This window comes from Rhinolophus sinicus, linkage group LG01 (assembly GCF_036562045.2).
Source record: "Rhinolophus sinicus isolate RSC01 linkage group LG01, ASM3656204v1, whole genome shotgun sequence".
In the NCBI taxonomy this organism is placed as follows: domain Eukaryota; kingdom Metazoa; phylum Chordata; class Mammalia; order Chiroptera; family Rhinolophidae; genus Rhinolophus; species Rhinolophus sinicus.
The window spans coordinates 42,514,378-42,533,442 of NC_133751.1; the positions used below are offsets into that span (position 1 = coordinate 42,514,378).

Genomic DNA, 19,065 nt, shown 5'->3' on the forward strand with positions numbered 1-19,065 from the left:
AAAATGGCTTCAGTACCATATGCCTCCTATGGAGTTGCAGCCAGGACTAAATGTGATCACGCATAGAGAGAGCAGCATCTCTAGCACAATGGTGGTACACATTATATAATGGCTAGTAAAAGTACCACACACATACTTATCTCAATATTCCATCACTCCTAGGAGGTAGGAGAAACTTTTAGGTGAAACAGCCAGAGGCTTAAGAGAATTCTATCAGCATGAAGACTAGAAGCAAAGGCAAATAAAAAATCGATGTGTAAATGCCTATTAACATGGTAAGCTTTAATCAAGCTGAACTGTTTAGCATAATGTTTGCAAAATTATGTTACTCAAATACTACAGGAAAATAACTTTGTACTTTATTTGGCATGTTTAGTCACACTATGTAGAGAAAGACAAAAAAGCAAAATGCCAGAAGCTCTAAGTTTCAGTTTTCAAGGTGACGCTGTGTCATTGCCTTTTGTGAAAAAACTGTTAGCAAAGATTTGAAAATAACCAGTTACTTTAGTCAGTCTCTAAATAAAAACGCTCTCGAACCACAGAAAAATCTTGAAAGCAGCAGTTAAATCAGGTAGTACTAAAACTGCTGTTCTAATAGTTATTAGGCATCTTGCTCCAGTTTAACATCAGTTACTGTCACCAGGAAACTCCATAAAAGCAGGCACAAAGGTTCTAGGCTGCAAAGGAACACTGGTACTAAAATGCAACTGTTTCTACTCATCTTTTGTACGCAGTGGTTTGTGGCTACGTATCATGGAGGATGAAGCACACTATTTTGGGAGTCAGATTTAAGTATCAAATTATATAAGTATCAAATTATATAAGTATCAAATTATTTCATAAAAGAGAAATCCATCTATAGCACCCAAGTTCCAACAACGAAAAGGCCTAATTTTTGTTTTATGTACACAGTAGGACTGACTTCAATACATCAATCCAAAATGAGAAATTATAACCATTACCTAAATTTGTAGGAGTTTATACAGTATTTTCATGTACATTACTTTCTTATCCTCATAACAGATAGGTATTATTATTATTATTAACCCTCATTTGAAGAGAAAATAGGCGCAGAAAGGTTAAGTGACTTGCAAAGTCTTAAAGCTTATAAAGTGGGGTGGAATTAACATTCAAACCTAGACCTCCTGATTCAAAAATCTATGTTCTGTAAATAATACCATTAAATAGTACCAACCAGGCCTCAAATGTGTTTTTATGATATATTTCACAGAAAATTTTTTATAATCCTCCGACAACTAACAATCTGAAAGTCATGGAACATTAACCCCTCAAAGAACTAGTAACGAGATTGGTGTTTGATATTTCAAGATTTTAAATGAATTATATCTGTTAAAAGTTTAATTAGAAAAATATATGAAAGCTCCAGTTCTCATGTAAATTGTGAAGATTTACCTGAATGAAAAGGAAACTGTTGCTTGGCTTCACCAGTATGTGCATCCCAAATAATTGTAGTCTGTGATTGAAAAGAAAAACATATTGCTAAGCATTTGAAAGTTTATTACAGATGTATAAGTTAGATTCCTAACTATATTAAAGCAATATGAAATGTCAGCGTGGATTTAATTTTTAACATTTACTTTATCCCAAAGAGTACAATGAGCTATACTCCATTTTCGGGGGTGGGGTGGGGGTGCGGGGAAAGGTATGACTATTAGGCAATTTAGTATTTCCCTGATGGTTTTTCATCAGTTAATTTACTTCAAATATCAATTATTGGTTGTCTACAAAGTACCAGGTATTATGTCAGATTGCTTAAGAAATTCCACTTCAATAGTGATTTTAACGTACGATCTTTTACTGTTTAACTATATGGAGAAAAAGTCTGGTTAACAAAGTAATTAGCTAATTCTCAATATTAAGATTTTTAAAGCTCACATTAATATATAAAGTCAGCTTGAATTTTGATATTTAAAACAATGTATTTCATATTACATTAAAGTATGGTATCTAAATATGAATGGATATATTCACCATTCTTTTTAACACCCTCCCATCACTAATTTTTTTAACTTTGGGGATGGAAAAAGTATTACACAGTGGCTGTGACTATTAACAGGGCTGTCCCCTCCCACCCGCCCTTCTTCACTTTTCTCCCCTTTTTTCTCTCTACTTCCTTTTTGACAATGCACCCAGTTACCTAGGAGCATGTATTTTCCTAGATTCAAATAATCCTAAAACCTGTATTCATTTCGGGAGGTGTGGTAAAGGGGATGACCTAAGAAAGTGAAGGGGTGGGAGGGGTGGGGGGAAGAAGCCATATTTTCAACCTATGCATATTTTCCAGCTTAATTAGGTGAAAAAAGCTGGAAAGATCCTGCATTTTATTAAATATTCAATTTAAGCACCAGGAGTTCTGCTAACAGACTGGTTCTAAGATTTCCCATAGAATCACTCCAGAGCCATACTCACTGATGAGATAAACTAGAAACTGCAGAAGGAAAGCAAAGAGTATGGGACGTACGCCATTCACTATGGCTCAAATTCCAGCCAAGAATGAGGAGTGTGGTCAAACAGATAAAAAATAAAAGGAATTCTCGTGAGTAGGTTCAGCCATGAGCTGCCAGAATATCTAAGAAAGCATCTGTATTATTACCATAAATTTATAGCTGAATTTCCCAAATACGAATATTTTGTTTATGTGATTAGCAGAGAATATTATTACTTTCCAGTTATATTCTGTAACACATTAACCTTTATAGAATTTAGTTTAATGTTCTTTTACCTTGTCTACTCCAGCACTTAGGATGAAATTTCCTTTCTTATTCCATTTTAATGCAAATATAGGGCCTTTATGCTGCCCCAAGGTGCTAGCAAGGTTACCTAATATTCAAAAAAGAAAACATTGAAATTATTTCAAACTTTATAACTTAAGACCAACAACAATAAATGAAAAGAATGATGCTTCATTTACCATCTTTAGTCCATATTCTGGCAAATCCATCGTATGAACCAGTTGCTAGAAGTGTACCTTCACTCTGTCAGAGAAACACATGTCTTTCAATTCTATGATCCAGAAAGGGCATTTAACTGTTATTAGAATATTTCGTGTTTACGGCAGATCCTTGACATTCCCCAAGGAACGAGATTTGGAAGATCCTTTGAAAGCCCCACAAAAAGTTACAGAACAGAAGCCAGAGGAGGAAAGGACATTTACTTGCTGAGTCAAGGATAAATGACCCCTAAAATTCTTGGTAACACTGAAACAGTCTAAGAAATTTCTGGGGGCAGGTGAAAAATGGGTGCAAAGTAACAAGGAAGGAAAAAGGCAACATGGAAATAAGGAAAATATATAGGAACTTTAAATATGCTAATTTTCCACAAATTAATCATGGGAATGGAAATAAACTAAGCTGTTAATCATGAATTTGAAACTGAAAGGGTAAAGCGTTATCAACACTAAAATCAAACTTTCTGGTAAGTCACAGTAATCAAGTTATCCCTGAAAAATGTTAAATCATATATTGAATTAACAATTATTCAGAATTATAAGATAACTATAGCGACAGTAAAGCTTGGAAGTAATCTAGACTAATCGTTCCCAAAAGACAGTTTTCATCACTTCACAGCAAAATAAGAAAAACTAGAATATGTTTTTGCTATATAGGTATCTCTTATCCCCCAACAAAAGGTTTAGTAGTTAAGGACTTATTATGTGCCCATTATTGGTTTTCATCTATTACCTCATTTACGTAGGTACCATTATCAACTTTTACTATACATGTGAGGAAAGTGAAGCACACAGTCGTCATCCACCTGTTTTACGAAGGTTCCGCTGCTAGATAAACTGCAGAGGTGGAAGTGGAACCTTGACTTAACTGCTAGAAGGCCAGTTTTCGTTTTTAAGACCGTTTATCTGGGAGCAAGGATCCCTAGTCTGTTGTTATTAGTTAGTGAAATCCAAAACCAGCAGAACAAAGCAACAAACCCTGCCATCAGTCTGAGGATTAGACAGATTAAGTAGATTAGTAACTACATCCAGCATGGACAATACAGTGATACTCACATTCCAATCTAGAGATGTCACGTCCTTGTTGCTTGGGACATCTTGTCCTCCTTCTCGTATACAATGTCTAAGCACTAACTGTGTGGAGCCACTAGTGCTATTTTCACTAAGATTCCATATTCTTGCTGTGGAGTCTCCAGACCTACAGTATGCAATATATTTTAAATCTTCATAATATTCTCAAGGATCCCAAAATAAAAATAAAAACATTTACATCCTAATAGTAATAAGGCAAATAAAACAAGACTATCAGGAATTTCCACTTCTTTTTTTGTCTCCACTTTGGGGGCCCCAAGCACTCCTGAAGTTTAATGAAACCATGTAAGATTACTTTATGAGAAACATTTACAGAAGCAAAATGGCAACAAGCAACAGAAACTTGAAAATGTGAAAAATGTATTTATAAAATGTAAATAATAATTTGGTCAGATTCTTTTTAAAATCCATCTTAGTTTCACTTTGAGAAACATACCCTGATGCCAAGAGATCACTAACAGGATTCCAGGCACAGATGAACACTTCAGATTCATGGCCCCGCAACACGACTGCCTTATTAGGAGGGATTTCAACATCCCCATCCACTTCCATCATATCAGTATGATTATCTGCATCACATGAAACAAGGGGAAAATTCCAGTTAGGTAATATTACAACATTGGGGCGGGGGGGGTGGGGGGGGATTCTTAACCAGCGACTATCTCCTTTGTAATAATATAGGGCAACATTTTTTTTTTTTTACTATGTCGGATAATGGTGAAAATGATTATACACTACTTAACATATGGAAAATAAATTCCTATCTTTAAACATGACTATACTATTTTAAAAAGACATATGTATGTATGTTTAGAGGCAGAGGGTAAGGGTAGAGAAGGAATGCAAAAGGTTAGACCCAAACATGACTAAAATAATAATAAAATGGTTTGAATTAAATGTATCCATGCCAATACTATTCTGAGTTTCTGCCAGTAGGGGTTGCTGATATCATTCATATAACATGAGAGTTGCCTTTATATTTCCATGTCAGAGCTTTATTGTATTTGTTAATGACTACTATTCCAAATTTTATTTAGAAATCAAATGCAGATACAAAATTCATTTAACTGTAGAAAAATAAGTTTTTAAGTATTAAAAAAAGAAAATCCATGAAAGGAAATCTAGCTTTTTGGAGCTTTAGGAATAAAAATCTGAATTGTGTGATACAAGTTAGAGGAACAAGTTGGCATAAATGATATTGATGATGTTATTTCATCTTGGAAGCTGTGACATGCCCATAAAGCACAATATTTCTTCTGAAAAGGAATTTTTAAAAATTCTCTCTTGGCTCACTTGCTATAGTATGTGCTCCATTCTCCTCCCCATTTGCTGTGTTTTCTCCATTTTTTGCAGATCCTTGTTGGTTTGTGGCAGCTGCGGCAGCTGCGGCAGCTGCTGCTTGTTGCTGGGCAAGCTTATCTCTGTAAGCTTGTTGTCTCGTTTGTACTACATCAGGCATTACGGCATCTATCAGTGACAGAGATTCTATTGGTCGACCATCAAACAAGGTACCATCCTGGATTTGGAATATTGAGAGGAAAAATCAAAGGGAACACATTTAGGGTAATTTGTATTCATACAAGTCAACAGCACAAATGATAAGCTTCATTCCAAAAAAAACACTTTTAGATAATTTTCTGAATACATGCAAGAAGGAAAGGAGTCAGAGGGAAGCAGGAAACTTCAAGGAGCAACTGCAAATGGCTGTTTAATTTTTCCTCCTCACCTAGTTCTTACTGCTACATGTTGCACAGATACAGCTGAAATACTGAAAGGAATAAGAAGTAAGCCTAGGTGATAAAAAAGTTTATTATCCAAAACTGTTAATCAAAAGCAATGACCAATATGAAATCACTCATACAATGGTAAGAGATTTGGTGCCATGTTATAGTAAATACTTATTTAAAACTAAAAACTTCTAAAATAGCTTTGATGGACTCAAAAGTTTCTTGTAAATTGACTAAAATATTAAAACAGAAATGGACTTCAGATACTATGCCATATAACATCTCATTTTACTAATGTTGAAATGCAAGCACAACCAGGCTAAGACTTGCTGAAGTTACACAGCTAGTTAATGGCAGGTGGCAATCTCTTAACCAGTGCTACTGAAAGTGTGATCCAAGGACCACCATCACCTGGTAATTTGTGAGAAATGTAGACTCAAACTTACAAAATGAAAATCTTTGAAGGGCTTAGGAATCTGTGTTTTAAGCTCTCTGGGGGAGTCTTATGTGCAGTAATATTTGAGAAGCACCATCTTAACTCATAGGCTACTGCTCTTTAATTTACGGACTTGCTGTAATTTTCCAAAGCTCCTCTCATTCATACTAGGAAGTCCACAATTAATAAAAAGTTCTCCAGCAAGTACAAGAAGAGATACAAACACAGAGCACGCTAGAAACAGTGCAAATTAGCTAACAATATGCATATGTGAAGCCTGGCTCACTTAAGTTGATGGACATGCACTACTGACCTCTGACAGTGGTGTGATGGGTGCTCCGAGTTACAAAAACACAGGAGATATTTCTAAGGTGTCAATTGTAATGGACTTTTTGAGGAGTAGGAGAAAGTATTTTAATTTGTAAGTAACTTTAAAATATTAAAACCAACAGATACATTGTGGAGTACTGTATTAAATCTATAAAAAGTTTTTCAGATAAAATGAGACTTCATCTCTAGCCACTAATAGAAAATGTTTAGCACCCTCTTCAATATAGGATACTCTGGGAGGGAAAGTGCTGAAAGACAGTGAAGACACATTTAATTTAGTATTAGTGGATTTTTCAGTTACAGAGATGAGGAAACAAAGATAATAAAATCAATTTTACTATGCTATATAATTATAGTAATAAACACTGATATAGAAACCATGGATGCTTCAGTTTTAAAAACATGTGTGAGAGGAAAGGGGAAGATGTTAATCTCTAAAATGAAAATAAGGTAAAAGCTCCACATGTCATAAATCGTGACAATACATGAAAATTTTCAGCTAGACCAGAGTTTACAAACTTTTTCCGTAAAGAACAGATAGCAAATATTTTAGGCTGTACAGACCATAAGGTCTCTGTCATTACTACTCAATTCTGCCACTGTAACACAAAATTTGCCAGACAATACATAAATGAATGAGCATGGCTGTGTTCCAATCAAACTTTACAAAAACAAACCATGGGCAGGATTTGGTTCGTGGGTCACAGTTGGCTGACACCTGAGTTAAACTACCTATCTATGGACCTTAAATGGGCAATAATATGAACAATTAGCTTCAATGACAAACTGCCCTCCAAGACAAGGTATAACCAAATAATCTGAGATTCTCTGACGTTTCAGACCATCAATGGTCTTAGCATTCCACAGCACAATGCTGTTTCAAAGAAAATTATTCCTTACTATTTACTTACAAAAACATCTCAAGGGAAATAAGCCCCAAATAATGGTCCTCACAGCTGGGAGCCAACACGCCTTGCCTGTGCGACCTGATCGTGACATTAGGAATAATGCCCTTCGGTTCTGTCAGCCAGATAATGAGCAAACAAGACATCAGGTAAGGACATACTGAAGAACAAGAGTTAATACTTGAAATAAGTCTTCCTTACCTCATTAATACTAACTTCTGCCTCTACATACTGGAGACCTTTCTGGATGATGGAAATCAATGCAGCAGGTGGGACAAGGGCACCATTTATGTTTGATTGACTGATATGGCTTTCTATACCAAAGGTAAACGCTGAATGAGAAAATCCTAAAAGCAAAAAAAAGATGTAAGAATTTATTTTCCTAGTGGCAACATGTTATAAGATTCAAATGAAAGACCTCTATAATCTTTCAAAATCATGTTCCACTCACATGAAATCCCAGACTGTTAGCTAAGGTCAAATATGATTTTAAACAAAAGAAGTATCAAAAGCCAAGTATGTTCAGCATGCTTTCCTTTTCACTTTTAATTACGTAATGTCCTATTTAAAATTTCTAGTGCATGTAAGATTTAGCAGTGGCACATAAGTTCTCCCAATAAATAGCATCAAACTTTAAACTTGGAAAAAAGCATGTGGAATTATGTGACTCAACTGCTTCACTCAAGATAATTTAGGCCAAGATAAAGTGACATTTAATATTTTTGCACTATATTTAAATTTCTACAAATTGTCAAACACCTTATAAATTCAATCTTTGGCAGATTCTTTAAAACTACTTAGGAAATAAAAAGCAAACTAAAACTAGAAAGAAATTAAAATTGAAATTGAAAACCCAGTGTATGTATAAGTGATTAAAAAATTATTAATTCTTTGCCGCTTAGTAATAACCCATCTAAATCAAAGATGTAGAAAATGAGATAGCAAGTGAAAATCAGTTTCTGTTTCAATTAGTAATTCTTTAATTTTTTTATTTGAAATACTTAAAACCAGAAATACATAACAAAAATCTCTTTACATTGGCTTTGTTTCTTATGAAAGTAAAGTTCATAAGTAAAATTCTAATAAACTGATAGACCCAAGAGTGGTTAACTCTCTTTACCAAAATACTCATCAGAGATTACCATTAAATAGTAATTTTCACTAATGTATTTTAAACAATTCAATTAAATAATACATGTAATATAGAATGTTAAGAAACCTTCATACTGAATAAATGGAATATGGACTTATTTTAGTCTTGGTTAAACTGATTTAATCTACATAAAAACTGTTGTCTAGCCAGTGTATCCTAGTTTTTTTAGTGCTTAGTTCATGTCTTTTTTTCCCTTTCTTTTGCGTTTTGTGCTTCCACCCTTAGGCTCCATGTGTCACTTATGAACAGGCAAACACTAACAACATGCGCCTAGGAAATATTTTAATTGTTTAATAGACAAAGTACACTGAAGTGGATGTTCCTCCCGGCTCCTTCCTTCTCTTTTTGGCACACCTAACTGTTCCATTTCCTGTAACGACCCATAGTGAGACATGAAAAGATGTTACCTTAAAGACTTTCATTTTTACCTCATGATTTTGCCAACAGGCAAGAGCATAAACACGTTTATAGTTCTCAGTTTAATCTGAGGTCACAGAGATGGCTAAGAACATACCAATGGGGAAAAAAATCTACCATTTTGCACACTGCCCCTATCAGGAAATCCACAACTACTTGAATATGAAGATTCCAGATTACCAGGGTAGAAAGCTGAGACTAGAAACTGGGAAGGACGGGGAGAAAGGGTGAGAGATGGCAGTGAAATCCATAAACAGTAAGGTTAAAGATTTTAGTTTTCAATTATATATTCCTCACTAAATAAATTCTGCAGTAAATCATTAATAGGAAAAAAGCTAAGCGGCCACGTGGTTTAGAGATTTAAGAGATCAAGATTTAAATAAGATTTCATGATAAACAATATCATTTATGCAGGGCCTACATCATGCACATATATAATTTATTTTATAGTCTGAATTACCATATGAAAAAACAGCCACTAAGAGAATAAGGATTCATTTAGAAACCATGGCCATAACTACTATGCTCCTAGAGAGAGAATATGGTCAACAGTAAAGCTAAGTAAGGCAGAGTGAGCTCCTGTTCACTACCGTTTCCCCAAAAATAAGACCCAGCTGGACAATCAGCTCTAATGAGTCTTTTGGAGCAAAAATTAATATAAGACCCAGTATTATATATTACATTATATTACATTATATTATATATTATAATAATTATATTATATTATATAAGACCCAGTCTTATACTATAGTAAAATGAGACCAGGTCTTACATTAATTTTTGCTCCAAAAGACGCATTAGAGCTGACTGTCCGGCTAGGTCTTATTTTCAGGGAAACACGGTCACAGAAAATTTAAAAATTGCATCCTTGTTCTTCTATTTCCACTCAGGGTGTTAGAAAGTGGTGTCAGTCATGCATGAAACATTAAGATGTCTTATTAGCAAGCTTTTAAAACTGATTTTTCATTAAGCCTTATAAATCGCACTAAAGTCCAGGATTTCTGCACTAATTCATGACTACAACTGAAATAATCAAAATCATAATATTTAAACTCTGTTTAACTAGATGATGGAGTTCAAGTTTATGTCCAAAAATATCCTAAGAGTTGCAGGTGGCACAATGTCAATTTTGGTAGGAATGTTGCATATATTTCTGAATTGGTTCTGTCAGACAAGGAGAGAAGCTATCACGCAGGTATTTACATATACCTCAAGTTACTGCACATGCGCTCAGAATGTTCTCAAATAGCAAGAAAATAACCCTGAAGTGGTCCTTAAGCACTGCTTTTGCATTTCTTACTAACGTTTACTTTAAAAAGGTCCACACTTAGGAGTATATGCTCTGCTTAAATAAATGTTCAAATCAACTCTCATTTTTTCTTTATTTCTAGTTATAACATTACATGGCAGCTTAAAACCATTATGTTCAAAACTTTTTCTTCTTCTTCCCCTCCCCCAAAACTTCTTTAGAAATTTCTGACTTCACTTCCTTACACCTCAAAGTCACCCTCACTCCCATCTAGTCCCCTGACATTCATTCCACCATTCACCAAATCCTAGCAATCCTACTGCCCTGTAAGATTTCCCTCTCTGCCAAAACCTGGAGTTTAGACCCCATAGTCTTTTGCCTGTATCATTACTGCCATAAATTCCCTTCTTCTCTTCCCCAGTTCAGTACATTTGCCACACTACAGCTAGAATACTAAGTTGGTGCAAAAGTAATTGCAGGTTTTGAAATTATTTTTAACCTTTTAAACCACAATTACTTTTGCACCAACCTAGTAATACTTGTAAAACAAAAACCGATCCTATCACTCTTTCCTTGTGCACTTTCAATGATCCCTTTGGCCTTCATAAAAAAGGCCAAACTTCTAAGTATGGCACACTGCTGCTTTTGTAATCTGACCCGACCTATCTGTCTAGGTTCATGTCCCCAACTCCACACCCCCACACGTCTTGCCATTGCACATTAAATTCCAAGTGATTACCAATTACATGCAACACCTTGAATATGCCCTGTTATCTCATGCCTTTCTTTGGGCCTTATGTGGTCCTGTGCTCTTTTCTCCTATCTGAATGCAGGTGAAGTCTCCTTCCACTGCCCCAGCGCTGATCATTCTCTTCTATGCTAATCCATTAATTTGTGTGCATGGCACTTACCACACTGTGTGTCTAAGGCTGTGTGCATGTGTATGTGCATACTGGGCTGCCTGTCTAGTAATCTCTTAATCTGGAAAAATAGAACATTACTTAATTTAACTAGTGCTCAATAAGCATTTGTTAAATCAGAATACAATTGTACTACAATGTATCTTGGCACATCAGAAAATCTGTGAATCCAGAAAAAGCATACAACGTAAATCTTCCTTGAAAAACAAAACTAAAACTTGAACCAGGGTTATGCCAGAAAATATTTCCATTTATCTGTAAATATATGTGCATGAAATACTTTTTCAGGGACAGCTTTTGATGGAAGGCAAAAGGGATCAACCTAAATCTGAAATGATGGAGTCTGGTCTGATTGCCTAAAATAACATCCCTTCCTTCTATGGTAAGAGCAAATCGGATAAAAATAATACCTCTGTAATCAAGTACTCTACATACTCACTAGGGTGATTAAGAAATCTGGGAGGTAGAAAAGAGATTCCAGAGAAGAATAAGGCTGAAAACCACAAAGTTTAGTATAAAAACAGTGATAAAGATAAGCAGTGGCAGGGGTGTGTAGGTTACTCATGAGATTACACACCATTCCCATGTAAGAAACAAGATCACAAAACGACCATTTTCTGAATACCACTTGTTTCAGGGCATACTCTCCCTTGGGATGACAGGGATTGTATTCTCAAAAGGGAGTTAGTCCCCCAGAGTCTGACAACTCTACTTTACAAACAGAGAATATAGGAACATGAAAATGGGCATTGAACCTCATGGTTATGACATAGGGTGCCTGAACAAGAAAAAAAATTAAGAGAAAAAGGGCAAAGTTTAACTATTATCACAACACATGGCCATGACTGGAAGGAAAATCTGATTTATCCAAGGCCCTATTTAAGCCTCAGATGAGAAAAGCCCAGAAAATTGCATCCCTGCTGTCACCACCACGACACACTCCCCTGTCCCCAAATCCATTCCTACTCTGTCCCACAGACCCAGATTGGTGATTAAAAGTTCCACACTTAAATACTTAAAAGATTTTAGAAAAGGTAAAAAGAAGTAGGGGGATCTTGGATGTTGAAGAGTTAGACCCAGCACTTAAAGAGGAAAATGTGGAGAAGGAAAAATATTACAATACTAAAACCCAATTGCAACCGTTAATATGTTTGTATTTCCTTTTTTTCTTTACATGTTGTTTTTTTCCAGCAAAATACACTAGTTATACAATTATGTGTCTCAGTTTTGCCCTTAAAAAATATATACAACTACAAAACATTTCATATGAACTAAACTTTCTGAAATAATTTTATTATACTATTTAACCAACAAATGTACTCAGCTAGTAAATTATTCATCCCATAGCTGGACATTTGGACTTTCCCAATGTTCACTATTTTAAAAGAATGTTAACCTCAAGTATCTACATATATAGGTTTTTGCCATGTGTAATTGTTTTTCCTCCTTAGCATGGATTCCCTCAAAAGTTGAGGAGGACGAGCATTTTAAAGGAAGTTTTTATGAAAATTGCTTTCCCCCCAAAATAGTACAAATTTAGAATCCCATCAGCAATGTATATGTGTCCTTATACCCTTGCGATGCCAGATACTCCTAAAAACATGGAAAGATTACTATTAAGATTGAACAAGTTCTCTGTTTGGCAATGATTCAAAGACCTCTGTCTTTTAACAAGTATGTCAGTAGGAATGTGTAATAGGAATTTCTTCTATCAGCAAAAAATAGTCATCAGACAAAAAGAGAAGAAAAACTGATTAGGAAGTATAAAAATATAGTAATTACCAGCACTTGTGACAGCTGCTTGATGTGCAATGTTATTTAGTCATGTGTACAACAACTACATGTTGTCAAATCAATGTTAATGCATATTTTACTTGATTATAAAGCAAAACTATGTGCACCTACTTGTACTTTTGTGGCTGACCACTCTACATGTAAAAATCAAAGACTAAAGGTGGACATAACCAGATCCTGCGTTCTCCTCACTCCAGTTCTTCATAGTAGCAAGAGGCGCGTTACTGGCAGCCAGTTCAACCTGACTCTATCCAGTCCATTGTTAAAGTCTGTTTATAAATGGCACCAGCAGGGTCATATGTAGGAGGAAATGTTTATCTAACCCAGATACCTTAATCTGCATCAAGAGAACTACACTGTCATTTGATTGTTGACATTTTACTAGCTATTGTAGGGGTTAAAACAAAATCATTAAATGAAAAAGGGAAAAAACACAGGAATGAATGGGCTTTGTTATTATAGGTCAGAACCTTAATGTTATACATAAACATTCAGGTTAGTTTGTGCCTATTATGGTCATATTTATATTTCTAAATTGTGTGTGTGTGTGTGTGTGTGTGTGTGTGTGTGTGTGTGACATGTGGTGTAAGGCCTATATCCAGGGAGACACCCTTTGAAAAGATTAGAAAACAGTGGAGAGAGGTGGGCTGCAGGAGAGACAAGATGCTCTTTCATTAACAAAATGCTTTAAGCCTACATGTATCATTACCTTCGCATAAATGGAAACTTATGGCAAGATGAACTTCAGTTCTAAAAACGTGAGGATTTTTAAAAATAATAGTACTCAAAATCACAATCTAGGAAATAACAGTAATAAAGACATACTGTTTTTTCATTTTCCAGTTAGTCTTCAATCATAAGATGCAAAATAAACTTTCATAGCATCCAACATTCAAGTATATAAGTAGAAAAATTATTGAGATCCTAAACATGCAATAGATGAAACTTACAATAAAAAATTCTCACCCCAACCAAATACACAATTTAAGTAAAATAAAATTACATCCTACACAAAACAACAAGAAAAACAGTGCTACGAGTTCACAAATAATTGCCAGGAATAATTCTAGAAAAAAATTAACTAAGCCTGTGAATAACTACAAGAGAGTCAATAGTAAAATACAAAAGGGGGGTGGGATTAAAAAGGTCCAAACCAGTGTAGCTCTTCTAAAATTAATACTGTACCAAGTTCTACTATATACATATAGCTTAGCAGGTACCACTTAGTACTTATTCTGAGTATGACTGCTAGATATGAATATTCAGGCAATCAAATTATGAATACCCCTGGGCAAACACTAATGAAAGGGAGCACAATGAATCAAGTCAGTTGTTGCTTACAGTACTGCACATGCCAACTACACTCAATTTTTAAGTCATCTCAAAAGAGAAAAAAAATAACATTTTATTCCCTAGGAAATATTTGTTGAATATGGAACTCTAGTTCCTAAAAGTACAAAATGGTGATGAGCAAAGTAATTTGCTTAGGGTGAACTTTCTGTAGACAAAACTGAGAAAAATAAAAAGTTACAACACTTAATAAAAACAACCTATAATAAATATACTTTTCTCTTAATTAGTTTTAATAAATAGGGGAGGATGGCTTATTTCAAACATACATCTTAAAACATTTGAGGCTGAATATCACAGTGTAATCCCTTTTTAACAAGCAACACATTTTATGGTTGTGGAAACTGAAGATGTGAGAAGTTATGTAATTTGTGGGGAAAAAGAGGGACTTTAACAGATAATGTCTTCTAATGCTGATAGCAGTCATAATAGGATGATCACCACATAAAGTATTTAAAATTAAAACAATTTAAGTGCTTTTAAACCCCTCTGGAGATAGATACCATGACCCAGTCAACATTAAATACTGTTTGTAGAGACTATTAGAAGTTCTTACTGAAAAACATTATTTCTTAAATACACATTTATCAAAACAGAACAAAAGTTTAAGGTGTTTGTTGCACTTTCTGACTGAGCTTTCAGATAATGATACAAGCAAGAAGGAACTTTTATTTTCTTATGTGGTAGTCTTTGCAAACCAGCCCTTTAATGTCTTTACACAAATACTTTTTATCATGATTATTTATTTACTTTCTATCTCCTAATTCAATTCAGTACTCCTTTATAGGGAAAGCATTCTTTTTATAGGAAAGTAGCATCTTAAAAGTAGTAATTATTAAGGTTCTAATTTCTTCTGTATTACTTTAAATCTTTTAAGAGAAATATTTATGGTCTAAAAGTAATTTGCATCATATTTCTTGGATATAAAATGACTAATTCTCAATAAGCATCTCTTGGAAGTAATAGTGATAAATAACACTGAATCCCCAAAACAACCCAGAGAAGAAATTTCTGAACTAGGTGACTTCAAAATAAAACCAATTGCAAAAGGACAATTTTTACGTGTAAGTGAAAATCAGAACCAAGAAAGAGCTTTTGGATTAAGTGGCAAGTACTGAGATGGGTTAGCTTCTGAGTTCTATCTGAAAACCTGTCCTGAGTTGACAGAACTATACATTTCTTAAACTCTTTCCCACCTCCTATTCCTGGAAGCAATTTCAAAAGAACATCTGATAGTATCCTTATGATATAAACATGCCTCATCAAAATTCCTGAAAAATCTTGCCTACAAATACAAATACACCTCTTTTAGTGGCAGCTCCCTCTTTAGGAGATATTCTCACATTCCAAATCTCAATGTGTACAGTATTTCATGCTTTCTACTTTATCCCTTAACTAGATATGAGTTTTCTTTCAAGGTATTGTGAACAGACTACATACCTGTTGTCAACTTTCTTGTCAAGTTCTAACTGTCCTAAAACTAATATAGACAAGTGGCTTTCAAACTTTATTATGCCTAAGAATCACCTGGGGCATTTGTAAAGAGCAGATTCCTGGGCCCCATTCGCCATTCTCTAAGTGATTCTGATGCAGGTGGTCAGAGGATCAAACTTTAGAACTCGGGTATAGGCGATTCTTAAATTTATTGAAGTTGCCCTCCTAGAAAATCTGCCGTAAGTCAAAATGTCATCGGTTGAGTCTGATTTTCCCCTATAAATCACAATGTAAACAGGAAGTTACAACTTTTATAAAGTGACTGGCGTTCCCATTTTTAAAGATGTGCCTTAACATCACTTCATCACCAGTACACTATAAAGTATAAACCTTTCTAAAGAATACACTAAGCAATTATAAAAACTCAATATGATAAATATCAGTCTGCCATAGAAAGTTTTTTAAAATGTAATTCTTGCTTTATTTTTACTGCAACATAAAACACCTTAAAACATGGGACTTCGAAGGGTTTTCTTTGAGAACATAAGCAACTTTAAGAAGACTTTTGGTATTTAATCACTGGATACTCTTTCAGAAACGAATTCAGAGTATTATTTTACTGCCCCCTTCCTTGCTGTATGTCCTTGTAGCAACATAAAACATCCATCTGTGGACTTCTCTTTGGAAACAAGATTGAATTTGAGTGTTCAACATCCCCAACTTCATGCTGCCCTCCTCCCTCACCTGACACAGGAGGAACCACAGGCTAGCTGCTGGGCTATTCAACTGTTTCTCATCTCCAGAAACAGTAGTTTCATATGGTTCAACCTCAATAATTGCCTTTGCAATACATCTACAAGCCATTAAAATGTATTTCCCATTCACTGACCCTTCACAACATATTTTTGCTTTAGTGTCCAAGGCCTCAAAGCTCGGGCTTAAATGGTGGTCAGATTCAAAGTCAGAATGTATTCTGACCCAATACATTCTTTCCATTTTGGACAAAAAGTATTATGCTATATAACAATATTCAAACATGTATATACATGTGATATATGTAACAATCACTAGGGCACACTACTTTTTCCACTTCATTAATCATTTTATCATATTCAAAATACTGTGTGGATGTCCTCTTTGGATCTACCTCAACACCAGTTTTACCAGTTGAAAAAGAAAACAAATCAAGCTCTACTATTTCAAAGCTTCATAACAAGTTATTCTGCATTGGTTGGTTACTCTCATTTCTTTTCTTTTTCCCTCCCTGCCCTTGTTAGACATCATTTTCTCAGCTGTTCCAGGAGCTGTTCCATGCTGGTTGGGAATTGAAAACGTCTCTCTGCCCAAGGGAAAAGCTCGGAACTGGAGGACAGCTGGGGAACATCTCAGCAAGCAGTCTAAGATCTAAGGCCATGTTTGCATTTCCCGTGTAAGAAAGGACAACTAGCTAAGCCCTATAAGAAGAGCTACTGTTGTTTCAAAACCAAAATTGAGAGCTCAATGCCCTATTCTATTCTTTCCGTCCTCTCTCACATGCGACTACCAAAATTATCTTTTTTTATACCACACCTCAACTTACTACTAAAACAGTCCAATAGATTTAAGCTATAATTTCTGAAATTCACCCTCTCTACTGTATTTTCGAGCATCAAATAATTCCACCTCATGTTAACAATCTGCCTTTACCACTGCAGTCAATCTTTTCCACCACCTATGCCCCATCCAACTCGTTTTCTCTTCTTCTTTTACATTTTTTTGTTAATCTACCCCACATTTTCCCTTGTAGTTATCCTTGTTTTATGACAACATCTCTTAATCTGTCTAGAAAACTTGGACAATCACTGATTTAATATTTATTACAAATGACTTTCAATCATTTATATTTATTAATCATCCCCTAGTAAATATATACGTTAGTAAGTATTCAGATCAAGGATACACTTAATCAATTGGGATAATATTTATGAAAGTATTCAGAAAAAATACGGTTAATTTAGCTTTAGAAATAAATGCTAACTGCAATTAGGACCAGTAACATTTAGCTAAGGATTGTGAATGTACATTATCAAATTGATGGTATCTGAGATTTTATATGTTCCTACTAACCAGGTACAATAATCTGGGTTCAGAACAAGTTATAAAGATGTTTTTTGAACACTGAAAGCCAAACCATTTGTTACAAATATTTGCCTGAGATGATTCCAACATATTTGAAAGAGTCAGAGAGTTAAACCATGCAGTAACACATAGCTTTAAAATGGCAGTCCAGACATTAAGGAAACATACAAAGTTCAACAGTTTGGACTGATACAAATTTCAAATGCATAAAAGGTTATTTTGAGAATATTAAAATAATTTGAGGCCTATTTACTTTATGAAAGTACTCACCTGACTCTTGCAAGTATCTATATACCAAGAAGTTGACCTCATCACTGCTTATACTCATCTTTATTCCCACTTAAACCATGAGGTCACAACACAGGATATAACCCTAAAAATAAAACAAAGTTAATTAAGTATTTTCTCAATAAAATATTTTTAAACAAAATGTAAACAATGTTGTAAAAACCATTTGATTTTATTAAATGATGTAAAATGAAAGTTCTATATTGCTAAATAATAAATCCTAACAAATAAAGTTACTTCCAATAGTTAGTAATAGATTACACAATCGAAACATGGCTGGGTCTATTTTTCTGCAAGATAACATACTGGCAAAAATGATTCAAAATTTATAAAAGGGCCTTAGCATATTTTCATGATTATATCAAGTAGCATAAAAAGTTGTTCCCCTTTTCTCCTTAACTGTAAAAATAGTAAATTTTAAGAATCAGAATATTATTTATGCAGGAAAAGACTGATTTTAGACCATTATGTGGGGGGCGGCAGGGGTGAGCCATCTACACTGGTTTTTGTCTACACAATTTCCTAGGATTTGAAGTCTATTTGCTCAACATCTAATCAGCAATGTTCAAGTTTCAAGAAGCCCTAGGTATGTGCAAAGCAGAGACTGGAATACAGTTCTGAAAACTCAAATGATACTCTCTAATCTTAATGGACATAGTTAAACCTTGAACTCACAGAAAGGGAGAAAAAAGGAAACTGAGACATACTTAAATGTCTAATTATACGGATCCATTCTATGTCACAGAAATAATTTAAAGTAGTCAGCAACCTTTTTTTGTACAGAACCAGACTGAATATGTTAGGCTTTGCTAACTACACAGTCTGTCACTACTACTCAACTCTGCGGTCGCACAAAAGCCGCAGCAAACAGTATGTAAACAAAT

At 34.7% G+C, this 19,065-nt stretch overlaps 1 protein-coding gene across 5 annotated transcripts in view; it reads right to left on the reverse strand.

Moving 5' to 3' along the window:
- The window catches only part of TBL1XR1 (TBL1X/Y related 1), a 157,452-nt gene that overhangs the window by 25,123 nt on the left and 113,264 nt on the right, over positions 1-19,065 (reverse strand). For 3 of the 5 annotated variants that reach the window (XM_019752254.2, XM_019752216.2, XM_019752244.2), the window contains 8 exons: positions 18,164-18,266; positions 7,660-7,805; positions 5,354-5,576; positions 4,497-4,629; positions 4,025-4,166; positions 2,933-2,996; positions 2,744-2,841; positions 1,414-1,474 (listed from right to left, as the gene is read on the reverse strand). In XM_019752254.2, the coding sequence (XP_019607813.1) occupies positions 1,414-1,474; positions 2,744-2,841; positions 2,933-2,996; positions 4,025-4,166; positions 4,497-4,629; positions 5,354-5,576; positions 7,660-7,805; positions 18,164-18,221 (925 nt within the window). In that variant the 5' untranslated portion in view covers positions 18,222-18,266. Of the gene's footprint in view, positions 1-1,413; positions 1,475-2,743; positions 2,842-2,932; positions 2,997-4,024; positions 4,167-4,496; positions 4,630-5,353; positions 5,577-7,659; positions 7,806-18,163; positions 18,267-19,065 lie in introns of those variants that run through there. The other 2 variants (XM_019752263.2, XR_012494831.1) reach the window with 2 other exon arrangements.